Raw genomic sequence first — 20,463 nt, 5'->3', positions numbered from 1 at the left:
TTTTCGTTTGCCAAAAATCTAACACTCACCTTAACGTTTTTCCCAACCTTGAGTAAATTGGTGGAATTGGCATTCAGATTGCGTGCACTTATAATACGAATATTAGAAATACCGCCGTCACTATTGGTTGCGAGTTTTTCTTTGGGTGAAAGAATTTTGGTCGCCATGATCGGTGCACTGGGGATCACAGAAATTGCACTTGGAGTCTTTGATAGTGGTGGTATCGGTACTTTTGGATTGATCTCGTCCTCAGGTTTACGCTGCATTACTTCTATGTCACGTACCCGTAACTGTTCGATCGCACTCAAGTTTTTCAAGATCTGTAGATTAGGTAAACAATTTTTATGTATAAAATGAAAGACTTTTGTATATAATTTCGCATTATGTTTTCGTATATGTCAGGACTTGGACTAGGAGATAAATGCAAGGAAGGTAACCAGGGAAATTTATGATAGGAGTATTACCTCACGAGGTAAACATCTCTCTAGAACTTGAGGTGGCTGGTTGTAATGAGCCGAGCTCAGATGAGATGCCAGTTCTTTCATATTGGCCGCACCATGAGCACAGTACAAGCAATGGTACTTGAAATAACCATGCTGCTTGTAGTGCTGAAATAAATATTTAAAGTTTACGTTGAGAGTTAACCACGGTAAAAGTACACGGATGAGAAAATTATTTCAATTACTTCAATGAGAGCGTCTGTATTGGATGCTAAGACTACACAGATATGACACTTGTAGCCAGAAATAATATTTTTATGATGCATATTCAGATGTAACATGAAGGCTTCCGGTATAAAAAAGTACTTGTTACACTCTGAAACAAAACGCATGTTCAATTACATCGATTAAGTTGTTAGATTGATGTGGCTTTTGCTTGAAATTTGACTTACCATGAACGCACACGTATGGCTTGATAATTTGTTTACGATCGAGTCTTTTCGGAGGAGGAGGTGCGCGCACAAGTTCTTCGCTCGCTACGAGTATGTGAATTTTTTTTATAGGGTGATAACTTTTCTGTAAATACACACAAGATGAGCAATTTGAAAAATAACCAACTGATTACAAATAAAGAAACAATGCTTGGTTAAAACATACCTGATGTATTTCGACGTAAGAATAAGCATAAGCCCTATAAAAACAGTACTTGCAGCAGTATCTGCAGAATATGTGCGTTGTCTCGAGATGTTGGACAAGATCGGTATATTTTTTGCAGTCGATGTAACAATAAGCACACTTGTAAAAATCTCTATACTCGGTATAACTTGATACATCAGATGATGACTCAATTTCGTGCATTTGTATGTGCCTGAAGAATATGGGCTCGGTGCTCGTTGTAAAACAACAATCTCGACCCATGCACTTGAACAAGTGTACAAGCTTGTCGTCGTTTAGCATTCTTTCGTAAACAACAGCGGATTTAAGCTTGATGGCAACGGGCATCTGTTCAGGTGGATTTATTTTTACCAGCTTGATTGGCTGTCCAGTCGAGGTGACGAGAGTCGTTGTAGGGCTGTTGATAGCATTAGGCGCGGCTGATGATAACGGAGTTATTGTTTTCGGATCTAACTTGATCGATATCTGTCCACCAATGGACACATAGCTATCGGAAGGTTTGGCACTCGTACGAACTGCTGAGGGTATTGATATCGGGACAAGTTTGAGCGGCTCACCCGTAGAGCTTGTCAAGACTTGGCTTGTGCCATCTGCACGCTTGATGATGTATTGACTGGGTGCTTTTTTTAGCACCGGTAGACCGGCTATTGGCGGCGATGTTTCGACCGTTTGGCGCATATTAGGAACCTACGTTGATGATTAATTTTAAACAATCAAACATTACAGATCTAACGGATTTTAAAAAATATTAAAATTACGTACAAATTTGTTGACACCATCCTGTGGAGCAAGACTCACGACACTTTCAATTCTAAATCCGAAATTCGAGTCGTCTTCTGCGTCTAGGGGTTTCATGGTAGCCATTGTCTGGTCGGTCCCTGTAATAACGTATTTATCCAGTTATTTGTTAGGTGTCATTGACAAAAACAAAGAAATAATTCGCTGGAAATTTACCGTTATTTGATTCGCACTCTTGGTCGCCTCCCTTGGAAAGTTTATCTCCACTTATTCTCCTGATTCTAATGAAAGTCTTAGGAGACTGAGCAGTTTGCTTCGAAGCAGCTTCTTCAGTTGCTTTAAGCCCATTATCGTTTTCCTGGATAAAACGAAACATATACATACATACATACATAGTGTATATTAAGCAAAGTTAGATACACATGCGAAAATTAAAATAATGTAAATTCAATTAACTTACGGTTGGCGATCCCAGCTCCGCATGGACTTCAGTCTTAATAGTTGTTTGCGATGTAACAGCCATGTCGTCTTGTTTTTTTGGAGAAGTCTGCTCCGTTTTTACTTTTACAGAAGCCCCATTTCCGACATCCGTCATGACCATTTCGGGCTCAGGCAGCGGCGGAGTTTCCGGAGGCTTGGTCTGCAACTGTGCCGCGAGTCGCTGAATCGTCGTCATCATACGACCCTTGGAAGGCGAGCCTATTTTATTCGTATCTTGCAGAATACTGCTGACGTCGGGAGTGGTAATTTCGTGATCCGACTGATCAGACTCGGAGTCGTACTGAAGCGGAGGAATAACGTTGGGATCGCTATCATCGTCTTCGCTCACAACAGTCTTTCCGGTGGATTCATCAACGAAAGCTAAAGGATCCTTTATTTTGTTACTGGCCTTGTCATCTTTTTCTCCTGAAACAACAGTAGAGTTTTCTGGATCCTCTTTGATCGGCATAGTTTCTTCCAAAATCTGAGGCTTCGATTCCTCCGTTTGAGCATCCACCGTGGGTATCCCGATCTTCTCCTCGGGAATACTAAGCGGATCCTGACTTTCTTCCATGGAAGGACTCTCGTCCATCTCGATTTTTTCGGGAACAGTAGTTTCGATCTCTTCAATAGGCATAGCAGTTTCTTCAATCTTGTCCTTGAGTTTGTCGATGATGGAAAGTCGTTTTGGAGTCTCTTTCTCTCCAACTTTGATGCCAATGTTTTGAGCGATCTCTTGCATCTTTTTTTTGCGCTCGTTTTGAATCTCTTCTTCTTTTTTGGTTGCCACTTCGTCGGGGCATACGAACGCGCTCAAGTTACTGCTCTTTTCGGGCTTATGTTCCACCACTTCCAGCGTAATATTGAGATCGGGGTCTTCTGCAGGAAAATATACCTTCTCAGGCTCGCTGACGTCACAAGCTGCCGAACCGTCTTCGTCACCTGTAATCTGAAATTCTTCATTCATCGATGTTTCGATAGGATCATTTTCGATCTTCGGTTCAATTGTGTTTACAACAGCAGTATTGACATAATTCCTCGATATTTGAACATCTTCTCGCTTCACGCTGATTGACATGTCGATTTTCATGATTTTGACATCAAGATCTTTATTTGTTCTCGTGTGCCATAGTCTCACGTGCTTTTCCACGTTACTTTTTTTCAGTTGAAGAAAATTGCAATGCGTACACATGTAGCCGTAAATTCTGTTATCCACCGGAATCGTCGTCTCAATAATCGCTTCGTTCAAATTCATGTTTGAGAGCTTGCGACACTCTTTGTAGAAATGCGTGCGTATCGAGCCCTTTGTCACAGCCTCGTAGTTGCATTGCTGGCACATGAAACGATATTCACCCGTGTGGTTCGTACAGTGTTCGTAAAATGATTCACGGGCAACGATATCCACGCCTTTTGTCATGAAGTTACAAAAGCGACAGATGTATCTGCCAATGTCCGCATCAGGTGGTGGATCATTATTCTCCAAATCCAGCCTCATGGACTCTTCGCACGCTAGAGTGGACTCTTCTGCTGGTAGACGCGATATCAGCACTTCTTTCTTCGGATGCTGTATCTTGTAGTGATGTACGATGTTTTTGCGGTAAAATCTACACAGCAGGCACTGGTGCTTTCCTTCGGATTGGGTATATCCGATCAAAGCGTCAGGATCAACGCGCGATATTACTTCTTCTTCATCTTGAGTGGTGCTCATAGTGTTCCAACCAGGATCTTCCGACTCGTCAGCGTTATCTTGGAGCTCTAAAGAGTTGTTTGTTTTTTTCGACGATACTAATGCGCCATCACTTGCAGCCAGATCGTTTTCATTGGTCACTGATAGATCCGAGGTCGAGCCGTGCACATCGTCGCTCTTGGCTGCTGCTGATGGTGTTTTCTTTTTCTTCTTTTTCGACACGATACCTGTTGCAATTTTTTAAACAAACAAACATTAAATTTAGCAAAAAATAAGCACATTAATTAACTAGTTTTGGAATAACTTTGCCCTCTAATGCTCACATTTTTGCCAATATATAGATTTAACAACGTTTCATTCGATTCATCAAAACGTATACAAAACATACCCATTTGCCAGTTACTTTTCTTCTTTTTAGTTTGTTTCTTTTTAGCCACTGAATACTTAGGATTCGAAGCCAACTCTGCCATAACGTTATCAAGTAGTTCTTCGTTTGATTCGCGTGATTTGGCTGTTGTATCCACCAGACTTTCATCAGAAGACGATTCCGCAGCTAGATTTTGATAAATTTTTTATTTGAAGAATGGGTAAGGATTTTTAACTTTTTTTTTTTTTTTTTTTTTTTTTTTTTCAAAGGATCGTAAGCATGGAGGCTGATGAATGACGGTATAATTACTTGTCCGTATTATTTGTCGTTGAATGAAATTTAGTAGCAATAGCAGCAGTATTAGCAATGTGAGCAATTAAGAGGACTATTCGTGACAAGTTACCTGTATCTGTCGTTGCCTTCTTTTTCGATTTGGTCGTTTTTCTTCCCTTGGCTGTTTTTTCAGTTGGATTGGTCTCAGGGTGCAGTGAAATATCTGTAGAAGGTTCAACTGCCGAGGCGTCAAGATTAAAGCTGTCATTGGACGAGCTGTCAAAAAGCGGCGGAGGCTGAACTTTGACAGCTTTAGCTCGCGTCTTTTTAGCAGTTTTGGGAGACGTATCTTTCTTTGATTTGCCATCGGCGTTTATATTTTCGGATCTAAACGACAGAGGAGTATCATCATCTTCGCTGTCCGAAGTCCCGAGGCAAGAGGTCAAGCTTGCCCCGGACGCAGCGATAGCAACAGCTGTGGCTAAGGCGGCAGCCTTTTTACTCTTTGGGCCCGGTTTGACTTTAGGTGGTAGAGGCTTCTTCATCTTACCTGTTTTTGAATTTAAAACATTGAGAAAGTCTTTCGAAAGTTTAATCGACACATTCTTAAGCAAACCTGAAAATACCGATTCAATGTTGTTTCATAAGGTGATTTAATTTTTTTTTTTTTTACAATCGTTAGACGTGCATTATTTCTAGTTTTCTAAACTATTGAATTTTTATTTCTTTTTTTTCATGTAAAAAAAAAAAAGAAAAAAAAAGAATAGAAAATCAGAACAATAAAAAAGTTGTGGTACCTACCTATGTTTTTTGCTGTAGCAGCAGATATACCAGGTTGATCTTCCGTCGATTTTTCTTGTACCTGCTCCAAGTCTTTATTTCTCTGACTACACATACGACTGCCAGTAGCTCTCATGGCACCATCGCATATCCAGCTGGACTTCAAGTCTTCCTGTAAAGCATCGAGTTCGCGAGTCCGACGTTTTGGCTTTGGTTTAGCAGGTGCTTGGACAATTTTTTCTTCTTCCGTAGCAACAGTAGCAGCTTCCTCCTCTCCTTCGGCAGCTACTACTTCGGATTCTGGTTCTTGCTCGGTTACTACAATTGTTACATAAACTATAACTTTCAAATACTTGAAGTAGGTAATTAAAAATCAAGTACTTACCGGGTAGATCGTTACCATCGTCATTAGGTACATCATTTTCCATTAATAGATCAGCGAACGTTTCTTCATTCTCTCCCGCATTATCTTTTTCTTCTGCCTCTGATTCGTCACTGATTATTTTCCTTAATGCACCAGTCTTCTTTTTCTTTTTTTCTTTATTCTTTTCTAGTTTCTTTTCATCTTCAGACTCGTCGGATGATTCAATTACTTTCTTTGAATGTTTTTTCTTTTTTGATGTTTTCTTTGTTTCTGATTTTTGCTTGTCACTGCTATCTTCATCTTCGTCATCAGACAAGTACATCGCAGGTTTTTTTTTCTTTTTTAGAGTTGTCATCATTTGATTGAAAATGATTGCCATGTCTTCGCTTGAAAGGTTTTTAGCAGCCGCGAGTTCTTTCAATCCGTCAATTTTGTCGATATCTGTCAGTTCATCCAGAACATCATTTTTATGTTTGTCTTTTTTACTTGTTTTTTCTTTTGCGCCTGACTTGGATGATTTTTTGGATGTACTACTCTCCGACTGTTTCTCACTGGTATCGTGAGTAATCAATACATCACTCTCTTCTACATTTTCCTCGGATGCCTAAAATATATTCAAAATTTCAGTCGTCGTAAAATACAAGTTCACCGGAATATATTAAATATATTAAATTTAAAGTATGAATGTCATATCAATAACAGATATTGAAAAATAATATTGCTACTCACAGCTGCGGTATCTCTAGCATCATAAGAGGGTCTCTTTTTAGGAATTTTAAACTTTTGCAATCCAGATCCTTTAACAGCTTTCTTTGCATCTATGGTGCCATAGATGTCTGCCAATTGAGGCTTATTCGAGCTTTTAGATTTCGACTTTGATTTTTCACCGTGTTTATTTTTATCTTTATCCTTGTGTTTATCTTTATCTTTATGTTTATCTTTATCTTTGATTTTATCTTTCTCCTTTTCTTTGGTTTTCTCCTTTACGACATCAGTCTTACCAATATCCGGACGTTTTTTTGAAACTTCTTTTTCAGGTAATGGCTTGGATTTATTTGGATGTGTGTCTTTCTCGGATGCTTTGAACGGAGCGGGTGTTTCTTTCGGAGGTATTGGGGGAGTAGAAGGTCGCGGAGGATCGGGTCGCGTTCTCGGATCCCTGTCCGAAAACATTCTTGGATCTCGATTTGGTCTCTGAATATCTTTGTTCCAAGAATTCGGTGGTCCGCCAGGCCTTCCGAAAGGTGGTCTACCAGAGAATCGCTCGGAATCGTTCACTCGATTATTCCAAGAAGGCCTTATCTGGGGCTGGTGCTGTTCGTAAGGCATATTGTATGAAGGCCGCGAATCTTGGTAACCTCCGCTTCTGTTCTGACCATAGCTCGTGTTGTTGCTCATCACGTTTTGCATGTGTGAATCATTCCGACCCTAGTTTAAAGAAAATAATTTTTTTTTTTTTTCATTAGGGATGGTTACTCAATGCAATCGCTAAAAAAAAAAATATTTAAGCAAACTATCACTAAATTTAAATTAAACATTGAACAAGGGATAAGAGCCTTTAGATTAATAAATAAATAACCACATGAGAAAAAAAAAAATTTAAGGATGAAAAGTTATACATACCGTGTTGGGTGGCATTTGATTAGAATATGAATGACCCATTCGGGAATCGCCATTTATCATTGAATGAGGCTGCATGTGTTGCCAACTAGTTGACTGATTTGACATTTGATAAGGTTGCGCTGTAGTTTGTTGTTGCATGCGTGGATGTTGATTCCACTGCTGTTGCTGTGGAGGAGCTCCCATCCAATAATCGTAACCCATCTGATTGGACGATCCCATTTGTTGTCCGTAAGTTAATGAAGCTGGAGCAGAACTTGGACCTGAAAGTTGTCGAATAAAATATTTTCAAATTAAACATTTCTTTAGTAAAACTAGTCAAGTTGAAGAATTAAATATTTTTACCTGGACCGTGTACGGGTGGCGGCACCATGGTAGGAAAGGCTTCCTGATTGTACTGATGCCTTTGGTAATCGGGGGGCATTGATGAATCCGTTATTCGCTTATGACGCTCATAGTTATCAGCGTACCTAGCGCCCGCAATACTTTGGCTACGTGGATCCGACGAAGGCACGACCGAGTGATTTCGCGGATCTCCCTGATTGCTAGCTAACCGTGGATCACTATTGATCACTGGTGACACACCGTAACTGCGAGGGTCACTGCTGTTTGGACGTGAGCGTGGATCACTTTGAACTCTGTCCCGAGAATAAAAGAAAAATCGTATAAATCTATACAACAGCAAAAACATAAAATAGCTCTACAGTGTTATTGGAACCATGCATACCTCGGCTCTGGATGAGGGGTCAAGATGGTATTATCCGACCTTGGACTGAGCATACCAGGCGAGGGATTGGGCACGTGCGCCATTCGTGAGGCCGGCCTCGGACCAGTAGGCAGATGTTTGGCCATACCTTCGGACCTTTTGAGACTACTATCATCCAAAAACTCGGATATATCATCAAGAGAAATCGGCATTTTTGAGGTAGTCATAGGTGCGTTGAGTAGTAACGATGGGGTAGTCGGTACTTTCGAGGTCAGAGGTGCCGGCATGTCCCGTTTCGGAGGTGAAAACGTAGAGGGTGGTGGTTCATGAGGAGGAGGAGCAGGTGGTTTTTGAAAGAAATCTGGGTTGGGTGAAGCCATGACTTCATCACAGATGGGCAAGCCTGGATAATGACGACTAGATAATATGCGATTTAAGTCTGTGTTTAGGTTGAGGATATTTGTTTTTTCAATGACTGTCTTGAGTCGACGAGATCCACCCAAAGAGTTAACGGGCACCGTGGGTATGTTTTGCGATGAATGGTTGATTGGCTCAATATCCCATTTTACTGTAAAAAAAAAAAAAAAAAATGAGTTTGAATTGTAGAGTGTATTTTTACCAACTGGATGAGAGTAGATTGAGAAACTAAGACTAACTAGGTTTAATCTCATCTTTTCTCGATGTCTCCCTCCTCTGAGAGTCTCTTGACGTTAAATTATCCATTGCTTTTTTAGTAGCAGTAACCACGTCTGGTTTAATAGGTACAATGATCGGTGGTCGAGGTTTTGGCGCTACTTCACACTCATCGTCCGAATCCCAATCCAGAGGACCAATATCCTTCATATTGGTTCTTGGAATGGGGACAATTTTTAGTACATCAAGGGCGGGTGACGGGCTTCTGTTTCTAAAAAAATCCGTAACGGTATCTATCTTCATAGGTTGGATAGGTACAAAGCGAGAATGCCGCTCTAAGGGAATAACTTTAGGTGCAGAGTCGTGTGAGCTTGTTGAGTGTGCCGGACTGTGCGGTGGACTTGGCGACGCAGGTGTGTCATCGAACACCTTTTTCGAGCGATCAATGTGGCTGCTAATGCTACCATAGCTGCTTCCTGACCCTTGCGATTCTCCATGGCTAGAAAAACGCATTGGAAAAGTCTTTAGACACAACTTTAACATAGTATTTTCACGCCATAACTAACAGTACAACCACACAAATTAATTTTTTTAACGTCAATTGTATTAAATGTCTCTATTGAATGTAGTCTCAAGTAACTTGTATGTGTGTAATTAATCCTACATTTACACAATTGAGTTACGAGAAAATGTCCAACTGAGCTCAAATTCGGTAAATAATTTTGGGTTCAAGTTATAGCATTTAGAAAGGTTTAATTTATAGGGTAAAAAAACTTCTAGCCAAGATCTAAAGAAAAATAATGTTTAACTAGACTACTAAAGTGAATGATTTAAAATTTATCTTTTACTTATAATAGTTAAAAATCGACGCAACATGACTAAAAAGTAAAAATCAAAAATTATATATGTATATTTTTGAAGTATACTTTTTAGTGAGGAATTTTTTTCTTTGTAAATTCATCTTAACATTTTAAAATATACTTTTTTCTTTTAATTTCAAGAAAGAGAACACGAAACTTCCAAATCTTAAAATACTGCAAATTATTTGTGCATAATATAATGTTATGTGCTGATTAAACATTTTGCTTTAGCAGTGAATGTAGCAGTATATCGGTAGAACATTCTGGAACGCAGCTTTGTAATGAATAAAATAAAAAATCAACTTACCCTTTCGATAATTTATCCAGTTGTTGGCATGTTTTATCATACCTGTCCTACAAATTATTTTAATATTATTAAAATTTTGCAGAAAATTTAATGGCAGTTAAATCAAATTGTTTATTTACCTGCTGTTTGTGTTTTTTAATAATTTCTTCAAATTTATCCCAGGTAGAAAGAGTAATTCTAAAAAAAAAAAAAAGTGATTTATCATCGACAATTAACATCGAGTCATTAACGATTTTCTTATTTTATCAAAATCTTACTTTTTTGGAGCCTGCGTATCACACAGTAATCCATGGATCGTTGTCAACCTTTCGATTTTTTGGTTAATTTTTTCATCGGGAAATGTATTCTTAAATCGAATTTCTTTCAAGCTTGCTATCTTGTTCTCCAAATATGGACGATAACGCTGCAGGTCTTGAAATTTTCTCGTAGAACTATCCATCTTGATATTATTTTCCACTTAACTGACAAAAAAAAAAAATAAATAAATAAAAATAAACAAATTTTAAAAATACACAAAAATTACTTTTTCGATATTTTGTACCTAGTAAATGATTTAAAAATAAAATCGTACTATTGTATTTATTACAACTATAACGCACATGTGTATGGTAAATCCTTAAATGTGCATATGAAATTATAATTTTAATGATTTCCACCCCAAAAATAATTTAACGATATCATAATTATGTATGACACCTTTTTTTGCCATACAAAATGATGTAGACATTTTATGGGATAAAAAAGTCGATATTTCTCACGTATACATTTATCAGCAATAAAAACATCTCCATGAAGCTATTGATGATAAATAGGATATCCTAATTAATTATGTAATCGATGACACTTGACGGAAAAAAAAACAAAAACAAAACCAAAGTATAAGAAACCTGAATTTACAAGACGACATAGCTATTGTGTCGACTAGAAAAAGATAACTGAAATAATTCCTCGAGACGTGCACGTTGTTGTCATTTCCAATGTCTTTGCAATGATATTTCGTTGTTTTCCGAATCATAATTTGCACTTTGAGACTCGAGTTTTAATATCATGTCGAATTATGGCTTGGCTTGAAAACAAAAAAGGGCGAACAAAGAAAGGGTCTCGCAGTTGGTGCTGTACACTTATGGCTCTCTGGTCTTTGCGTCGGTCTATCGATCGCTGGTTTACTCAGAGGCTCAGGCAAAGAGGGGAAGCGTTTGGACACGTTGGGTAATTACATGAAAACTCTCAGAGGAGCGTGTGTTTTTTGTCCGAAACTCGGCGTTTAAATTTAACGGCACACATACAATATTATTTCGAGATTGTACACAACTAGTTTAACTTAACGCACAGATAATTTTTTTTTTTTTTTTTTTTTTTTTTTTTTAATAGAAAAAGTTTGAAAAATTTAGCTTTCTCCTTTATTAAATCATCAGAACAATTTGAAACTGACTAGTAGGGCACGTCCGAAAGTAATCGTTCATTGTATAATTTACAATCCATACAGTTTAAATTGAATACGGAGCAAAGGAAATTTAATGTATCGAGATTTAATACAGTCTAACTTTAATGCAAATGCAAAAAAGGTATGAACAATGAAGTTATATTTGCTATTAATTGCACATTTCTCATGTGATGTACATTATAACGTTTATCTTTGTTTAATTAATTTTGAAAAAGAGCATATAAAAAAGTAATTGTCTATTAAATTTACTTTACCAAGATATGGATTGTTATGATAGCGGGACTGGTCGATGTATCGTGTATCGGGACAGCAAAACAGTAATACTGAACTTGACAAATACTAAAGAAGTTATTCACCTAGTCAGTGTGAATAATGAATAATTGAATTAAACTGATTGTTTAGAATTCGTCGCATCATAAATGCGTGAACAATGGAAAATGTTAACTTTTGAGATACTATTGGCACAAAAAGGTTCATAAGCTTCTAAATATTAATAATTGTAAATAAATATAGAGTAGGCACTATACTTATACCTATTGCGTGATTTTCTACCAGGTGCTTTTAGGTCAGGACAGGTTACGCCATATTTACGCAAGTTTAACCTCAAAAATCTACAGCTGTATACAAATTTTTTGTTCAATAAACAAATGAGTTTTATGGCATACTGTCGAAAAGTTTATTCTTGATTCCGAAAAAATGTGTACAACGTTTCGGTTGTATATTTACAACCCTTTTCAAGTAAAAAAATAAGCAACGTCGAGTACTTATTCACTCAAAATAAATACAACAAAAGTTATATTTTGTCAACTTTGTCAAAATAACAAACCAGTTCTGCTTGCATACATGTATAGCAAGTTAAGAGTCGCGGGAAGCTCTTATGATTTGACTAATTAAAAACAACTTTTACACGATTTTCTCATCTTGTCGAAAAAACAACCTAAAATCATCGAGTGCTTGAATGAGAAAACAGCGATTTTTATGCTAATTACTTTAGACTTATTTATTAAAATTATCTTTCGTAATAAAGTAAGATTCGACTATAGTACGAAAAAAAAAAAAAAAAAAAATTATTTTCATGGGCTCTCATTTTTCATTACAGAAATGATTACACGGCAACACATCATACGAAGGAATAGAGAATTCATGTTTAAAACTTGGCTACTTAAAAGATATATTATTTAACTAATAACCCAGCAAACATTTTGTTTGAAGATAAGTGGCTCCAGCGCCTAGTGCCGTATCAAAATGAGGAGACTAAAAATTAATCATTATTTTCTTTAAAATATGGTATAAAATTATCGTAGAGACTGTTGCAAGCCATATTCTACATTTTATCTGTTACTTTGGTGAGTTAATATAAAAAAAACAAAAAAGTTTTATGGTGCCCTAATTGATGAACTGTTACGGTACGCTCCTAAGTTCAAGAGTAGTTATACCTATATAAATGTACTCTGCAGAATGCAGACAGCTGAGAGCTGACTTGCACTCGCAACTGTATACTTGGTCTCCGATTATTTAAAGATTTTGTTCGATAACAAGACACTTTTCTCATGTCATCGAAAACTGCGCAATCATATATACAAGATAGTATATTTTTTACACCTTACAGGTTATTTATATAAGTGCAGCAGTAGGTTGTATATCGCGTAAGCTTGCATTTCCTATCTAACCCGTCTTAAAACTACGATTTTGTAAGCATGATTTCTTACAATTTTCATCGTCAACCTTAATTTTTTTTTATACGAATAGAAAGACGGGAATTCAAAGAATATAATTCAATTTTATTAACCTTGGTTGGGTTATTTATAATTTTAACATTAAGGCCACTGGAGCCACCTTAATGAACAACTGACGCTATCAACGAGATTTCGTTAGAAAAAAAGTAGTTTTCGTACCACGGGTGTAAAACGAGGTGTAAAATGCTGCTTATGTTGTAATTTCGATTGTTATCACGTAGAAACAAGCACAAAAAAAGTATTAATTTAAAATCTGAATAAATGTATTTTTATCACGTGGATGTCAGTATATCAAAAGTAGTTATTGGCACGTCCCTGCGGATCACATTCACAATATTCTCAAGTTTCTGCAATAATTACTGCATGTAATGAGTTTTGTAAGCTCCAAAATGATGAGTGCTTCGATCTAAGTCTTATTTTATAACTGTAAATTGTGGTTAAAACGTTCTTAATTTTTACAATAATTAAGAATTTTAATGAACTATGTAGAGTATACAGTACTTAAAAATTCTATGGAAGCTCACAACTTAAAAATTAGTTGAAAATCTATTACTTATGAAATGAAAGAGCTACTAGTGACGTTGTTACTGTGGTAAAGGTAGTTTTTAATTATAAGGCTATGTTGGCTAGAGGCTTTGTATTAAATTTTTCGTATTTGCGATTAATAAAAAGTTTTTTCAAGTCCACTTTAGTCTTAGGCACGTTCAATTATGTAACCGAAATTACATCGGTATAATAAAATTAATTAAATTACGACGACGTAAAGAGATAACGGTCCTAGCTATTTTAAGGGGCTCTTTCATGGAAGTCCCCAAAAAGAGATATACCATTTCTAATAGAAGAATATTCGCTGAAGAAATAAATAAATAAATTGTCGTGTCCAGAAGTTCATGAGGTTACGGGGGTAGCAGACATACTGACTCACTTTGCCGCGCGAGATTAGAAAAAGTTAAAACTTTACGGGTTGAAGTTTGTACCTGTTATTATTTGTAATGAAGGAGTATATAATTAGAAAAATACTGTTATGATAACTTTTAGTTTCATAGAATTTTTATAATCTACTGGCACGGAACATGTTAGGTACAGTAGAAAGGCGATATACAAACAAGAAATACACAGTCACTGCTATACCGACCGACACACTGCTGTACCTGTCTGCACTGAACTGATCGAAACAAAAATTCTTTACGTAAAAAGTAAAAGTATACACAAAAAAATTATTTTGTTCACTTCGTATTTGATTAAAAATAGCATAATATTTTTTAGACACACATATTTGTTGAAAAAAAAAACTTGATTTTTTTTGTATTTGACCTCAGTGGTAGTCGCAGGAGCCCCATTAAGCAAATGAGTAAAGAACGTAATCGAAAAACCTTCGAGTTTGAAACAAAATACGTCGTAAAAAAGTTTTCGTAGAAAATTTAAAGCCCTATGATCGTGTATTCAACTATTTTTCACAATCTGTGAAATGTATTTATTTTAGTTTATTCATTCAACGTTTCCATACGTTTCTTTTTGTTTCGTACCGTCTTCGTGGTTAGACGGCTAAGATGGCGCTCTTCTAAAATAGATGGCGCAATATATTGTCATTTTGTGACAGAGCTTTAAGAATATAAATGCATGCTATCGTATATTTGAAGCTGTAAAAACTTGTCAGATTTTTTTTTTTTTTTTAATCAAATGGCAGATGCGCCACTATTGATGTATTTAAAAATGGGTTCATCTTTTTATCTCTATAAAATAAACGCTTAAAAAGTAATGTTATAAGGCTATGGCTGTATTCCGCAAATGCTGCCAGCAGTTAAGTTGCGTAGGTCACGGTAACGCCGCATGGTCGGGCGGTGCTAGCGTCAACCTGTACTAACTGTCGGTGGGTTCCACATGTCAACAAACTTCGATATTTTTTACTGTTTTCGCTCCCATGCCATCCGATATTTCGGAGTTTGTTGACATGCGGAACCCACCGACAGTTAGTACAGGTTGACGCTAGCGCCGCCCGACCATGCGGCGTTACCACGACCTACGTAACTTAACTGCTGGGAGCATTTGCGGAATACAACCTATTTCCTATAAGTATGACAAGTGGCGCCCTCAAGTAATTGGCCTGTACCCCCTTAAAGAAACATACCTATACCCCACCATGGGTGTAATCCGCAATCGCCGCCAGCAGTTACATATGTACGACGTGACAACGTTGCGTGGTTGGGGGCGCTACTGTCGATTTACTGGTGATGTGATCCGCAATCTCACCAGCAGTAAAGCAGACGACGTCGGTCTACTAGCTCTTTTTCGTGACACTTTTCTGATTGTAAACGAAGCAAAGCAGACGATAGAATGTCGGAAAATGTCACGAAAAAGAGCAAGTAGACCGACGTCGTCTGCTTTACTGCTGGTGAGATTGCGGATCACATCACCAGTAAATCGACAGTAGCGCCCCCAACCACGCAACGTTGTCACGTCGTACATATGTAACTGCTGGCGGCGATTGCGGATTACACCCCATAGGCGTTTCGTATCCCTTCGAACTACGTTGTCATTTGTTTCATTGAAGCTCACAGAGTGGCGCACTTAATGAGTTACTTTCGAATGTGTGTAAATTATCTCAAATACCAATCACTTTTTTTGAAATTCATTCGTATGTTGTTTCGACCATTTCATAGTGCGATGATTTATCAAGATTTTTGTGTCAATGTCATCTAGTAGTCAAAATCAACCGTTTACTGGTTGAAAAAAATTTTGGGCTCAGACAAACACCACGAGCGTGGTCTGGTGAGAGATTTAGCAAACCAAGAAAATACTGTGCGCACACTTTTTCACAAATGTTGGGTGCTCAAGTTTTATATGATTGTTTTATTGCCTTTTATGAAGTTGCCATATATTAAAATAATTGTTATAATTATATTACTGATGAAATACTGTTATAGGTTATACCCAGCTAGACTCGACAATGATTTGGACGGCACTGCTTCCAATCAAAAAAATTTGAATTTTGGTAGAGAATTTTGTTTTATTATTAAACAATGACAATTTTGCGGTACGCTATCAAATATTTTCAACGATTGTAGAACCGAAAACTTACGCTTACACAAATTTACAATCTAACAATAGTACTGTTTATACTGCTACGCGCGACTTTTAATTTTTTGTTACGAAAGAGCACTTGGTAGTTAAATGAAAAATTTAACATAATAGTTACAAAAAGTAACTCTTAAAGTAACGATGTGAAAGAGTGCGCAGAATTTTCTCTATGCCGGATTGCGAAAGCTATCACTAGATAGCGTTCGTGGCGTTTTTTGGAACTAATGCCTTAATCGTATCGATTCCTTGAGGAAGAGGAATCTTAGTTTTACTTCGAGCACACCGACGCCATTTTCTAAGATACAGACTTGCTGATTTCGCTAAAGATGGTCACTGAAGAACCAACACTTCTGGCTATCTACAACGATTGACTCTGCTAAACCTCCAGATCCCAGCTCAATTGATACATTACTGCATCACGAATTGACTCCCAAAATAAGTATGCATTCAAGTAATGGAAATGATAGCCTACCAGTGTATGCTCACAAAGAAATGAGGAATTTAGTGAATATCCGATTATTCTTCGTATGTGCACTAATTTGGATTCTTCGCATCGTAGCTTTGATTGTATTCTCGCTGTGCAGATTTCGATTCGCAACAAAGGAGAGCCATTGTGCGTATGGAGTATTGGTATCAAGCAGTGAAAATGGCTTCTTTCGCGCGTGGGTACACCAGACTGCCTACTACTGTTCTCAGGAGGATGAGACGAACTACTGATGTGCGCGCGTCTCATCCTCTTGTTCCCGAGGTAAGCCGGCTTTGATAGCCGACAGGCGGCGTTGGAGTAGTTTGCAGTAGTGGAATCCGATTGGCTGGGTCTACGTCGCAACACATGTGTACGCGGTCGGATCAAGTCGCTGACCTATGAGCGACTTCGTTTTGTTTTCCACCAACTTTTCATTCCGAAGAGAAGTTCGAGGCGCACGCGCAGAAAGTAATATGGAGGATACGCAGTTCTCGACACGATTTCCTGCCCCCTCTTCACACTTCCGGTGATTTCCTACTCTAATATATTGTTAACAAGTACGGTTTGATGCGAAATAGCATGAAATTTCTTGTGTTTGTACTTAACAGTTATTCCAGCATATTTCAACTTTTTTAATCCACTACCACAAATACTTGTCAAGTTTCAATGCACATGTTTTGTTTGTAAAAGATGTGCTTGATAAAAAATGTTCTGACGAGTATATATTTATATTAAGAATCATTTGTCATTTCTTAGATCTTAGAAATCCACATAGCGGACTCTTTTTTTAATCCATGGCACATGCATATTTTTACATCCTTATAAATTACATAATTTACAGTTTATATTTTGCCAAAGATTTATGCATTTCACTTGATAAAGTTGATACGCTGTCTCGTTCACTGTATATGAATCTTGATTTACGAGAGGATCACTATTTTTATAACATATGCACATTTCAGGTGTTTCGATAAATGCACACACACGACAAAATACACATCACGAACTTGCATAACTCGAGTAAAAGAGTGAAACGATAAAAAACGTATATATATATATATATTTACCTGTTTCGTGCAAAAGAACTCGGGCTTATTTTGTGAGTTCTGATATTAGTTCCCGCGTGGATTGACTTCTGGTCCTAGAATCTTGATGTAATTCCAACGCAGCTGTCATTTTTTTTTATTCTTCTCCGTTGTCTAATGATTTTCAGCAACCTGCATACAACATCAACGTTTCTCGTTAATAGAGTCTTGCAAAAACCTTGATCCAGTTAGTTTTTTTTTCCCCTCCTGCATTATAACAGGCGTGGACAAAAGTTTTAAGTTTACTAGATTAGAGAGGAGCAGAGGGAACGAGAGAGAGAGAGAGAGAGAAAGAAAGGAAGATTGTGTGGATGGAAAGAAAAAGAGCTTTGAACTGACCCAGTATGGCGTCCGGCTACATTTTTGCACCTATGCCTATAAGTAACTATGTGTGATGCTCGAATGTAACGTGTTAAACAGTTGCGGAGTACAGTACTCAAAGAAAAAAATGATAGATGGTATCCCGGGACAACAAAATTATTTTATTTCGGTCTAAATTATTCAGCCAACTTCGCCTCGCTTGTCCATTGTTCACTACGTAGGTATATATGTTTTGTCAATACGATATTGCAAAATAGTCGTAGACATTGGTAGTCTGCCATTTTTCAATAAAAATGAAAACTGCATTTGCAAATAACTATTTGTGCGCGCTTGGGGACAGTAATAGGATCAAGCGTTGAAAATCAGCTTACCTACACAGAATTTGGTCTCTTAACAGACGAAATTAAAGAGTCGAGATAACTTGCCTTAAAAACTATGAATCACTAATGTTACTCGGGATATTGCATATACCTATCAGTTTTTTGGTGCATGATCCATTTGCTTGTGCAAGGTAGGTACTGAACATTTAGAACAGTATATTCACAATATCCTTTCACTTTACAGTACTTCATGCATTATACGAATAACGATACACTTCTGGGTAATCCTTGGGCAAAAAAAATAAAATAAAAAGATGAAAAAAACGAGACTTTGCAGATATGTAAAGACTAGGCCTAATCCAAAAAATGAAATGAAAATGAATAACTTGTGGTCGTCGTATAATGTATGTGGCTGTGGAAAACGATAGTCAAACGAATTTACTGTGTAGATGCCTCAGCGCTTGGTGCACAGCTGCACACGATAAATCTGAAAGGGAAATTCTTTCTTCCGGCTCCTATACGACAACGACAGCAACTCGCGATGAACTCGACGAGAGAGAGAAAGAGTTAAATGAAGCTACTACTTATACGGTTTACGGTACTAGGGTACTACCCAATAAGTACGCACCTATACAAGTGCGCGAGTGAGTGACAACGTAAGCTGCTTACTGATCAATATTACGAGAAATGCCGAATGCACGGATATATTAATGCCAAAGCAAAAGTGAGCAACGAAGAGTTCTGTCCGTATACCTCTTACCATCAGTCTCGAGTCTCGAGAACGACACAATTAATCACACACACGCGCGTGCACGCAGCATAGAAGATACTTTAGGTGTAGTATGCGTACACCCAGCTATTACGCCCGCGTGGCATCTATTCTATATGCTTATACGTACTCTCTCACAAACGCACGCACATCCCAGCAGTCACTTTCAATAAATAAATGTGTAGTTGCGAGAAAAGGTACGCTGCAATTTTTGTGCAAATACAGCGGAACCTCTGAAAATTACTGTAAATAACAGCGTTGAATATGAAAACTGAGAACTTGAGCACGTGGTTGTGTGTAGTAGTTTGGAATGCAGACACAATATTCTACTAAACGCCGCATCGGTGAAGAATACAATAAACTCCGTAGACTAGTTATAAGTAGGTGTACAATATTATACACTTGATTCTTAGTAAGTATATATAAGTAGTGGCAAGGGCGCGCGCGAATGCCAGCCGAAGACTACCTACTTCGTAAGAGTAGAGGATTAGAACAACAGCACCCTACACCGCAAAGATACAAATAAAAAAACCAACCAGGCCAGCTTTGCGGAATTTTTGATACTTGTATTTATTTCACTTATATTTAAGTGCTGCCTTTGGGTGAAGGAGAAAAAAAGCTAGGAAATAAGGCGACACTCTAATTTTGATAGTGTATACAGTTGGTACACGTCCGAAAGAAAACAATAGGGCCCTGGAGACCGAAACCGAAAAATACACACACCACCTAAGATGCCTGCTAGCTGATGACGTACAAAATAGTTGTTGCACTTTTCAGAAACACGTGCTACTTACATCTTCAACCTTTAACGCTTAGATCTTAGATGTGTTCAGATAAAGAGCTGATTTAACTAGCCTGCAAGATCCGCGAATAATGGTAAAACTATCCGACAGTGGGTTGGGCTTCTTGGCTCACTTCAGGCCCACCATCGTGGTTTTTTTTTTTATTGCAAAAGTTAATGATCACTACAAAAAATGAGACTTTCAAGGAAAAAAATAAAAACGACAATGACCCTATTTCTTTACTGTTAAGCACACATGTAGTGGTATTACCTATCAATCACGAGTCAATTTCTTCCTCTCTCTCTCTCTCCCACGTTTTTATATCAATACTCACTTTGCGAATTTCTCTCGTGGACGCAAAGTAACGCTATGTCGTTTAGCTTACGTTTGTTTTGCACTAAAACGCCTACAACTTACTCTTTGATTATACTAATGCGCAGAAGGTTGAATGTGTACTCTTTAATACAAAACACACAATAGGTACTTTTTTGACGGAGTGGCGCATTCGAAGATTTCCGAAGCCAGCCTGCAG

The 20,463-nt window shown here is 37.6% G+C and overlaps 1 protein-coding gene across 1 annotated transcript in view; it reads right to left on the bottom strand.

Annotated features, from left to right (window-relative positions):
* The window catches only part of LOC106640107 (uncharacterized), a 27,800-nt gene extending 7,337 nt beyond the window's left edge, over window positions 1–20,463 (bottom strand). The window contains exons 1-22 of the mRNA XM_023389996.2: window positions 20,266–20,463; window positions 17,722–17,871; window positions 10,188–10,391; window positions 10,050–10,107; window positions 9,931–9,977; window positions 8,787–9,262; window positions 8,152–8,698; window positions 7,770–8,062; window positions 7,428–7,687; window positions 6,534–7,232; window positions 5,826–6,408; window positions 5,462–5,758; window positions 4,791–5,276; window positions 4,409–4,573; window positions 2,314–4,247; window positions 2,070–2,211; window positions 1,878–1,993; window positions 1,098–1,802; window positions 893–1,016; window positions 686–816; window positions 465–608; window positions 30–320 (exon numbers count right to left, since the gene is read on the bottom strand). Of these exons, the coding sequence (XP_023245764.2) occupies window positions 30–320; window positions 465–608; window positions 686–816; window positions 893–1,016; window positions 1,098–1,802; window positions 1,878–1,993; window positions 2,070–2,211; window positions 2,314–4,247; window positions 4,409–4,573; window positions 4,791–5,276; window positions 5,462–5,758; window positions 5,826–6,408; window positions 6,534–7,232; window positions 7,428–7,687; window positions 7,770–8,062; window positions 8,152–8,698; window positions 8,787–9,262; window positions 9,931–9,977; window positions 10,050–10,107; window positions 10,188–10,369 (7,680 nt within the window). The 5' untranslated portion in view covers window positions 10,370–10,391; window positions 17,722–17,871; window positions 20,266–20,463. The remainder of the gene's footprint in view (window positions 1–29; window positions 321–464; window positions 609–685; window positions 817–892; window positions 1,017–1,097; window positions 1,803–1,877; window positions 1,994–2,069; window positions 2,212–2,313; window positions 4,248–4,408; window positions 4,574–4,790; window positions 5,277–5,461; window positions 5,759–5,825; window positions 6,409–6,533; window positions 7,233–7,427; window positions 7,688–7,769; window positions 8,063–8,151; window positions 8,699–8,786; window positions 9,263–9,930; window positions 9,978–10,049; window positions 10,108–10,187; window positions 10,392–17,721; window positions 17,872–20,265) is intronic.

This window comes from Copidosoma floridanum, unplaced genomic scaffold (genome assembly GCF_036245765.1).
Source record: "Copidosoma floridanum isolate Cflo_tuat_1 unplaced genomic scaffold, Cflo_Japanese_pri ptg000007l, whole genome shotgun sequence".
In the NCBI taxonomy this organism is placed as follows: domain Eukaryota; kingdom Metazoa; phylum Arthropoda; class Insecta; order Hymenoptera; family Encyrtidae; genus Copidosoma; species Copidosoma floridanum.
Note: the sequence above shows the minus strand (reverse complement) of the source record. Positions and strands in the feature narration are given on the sequence as shown.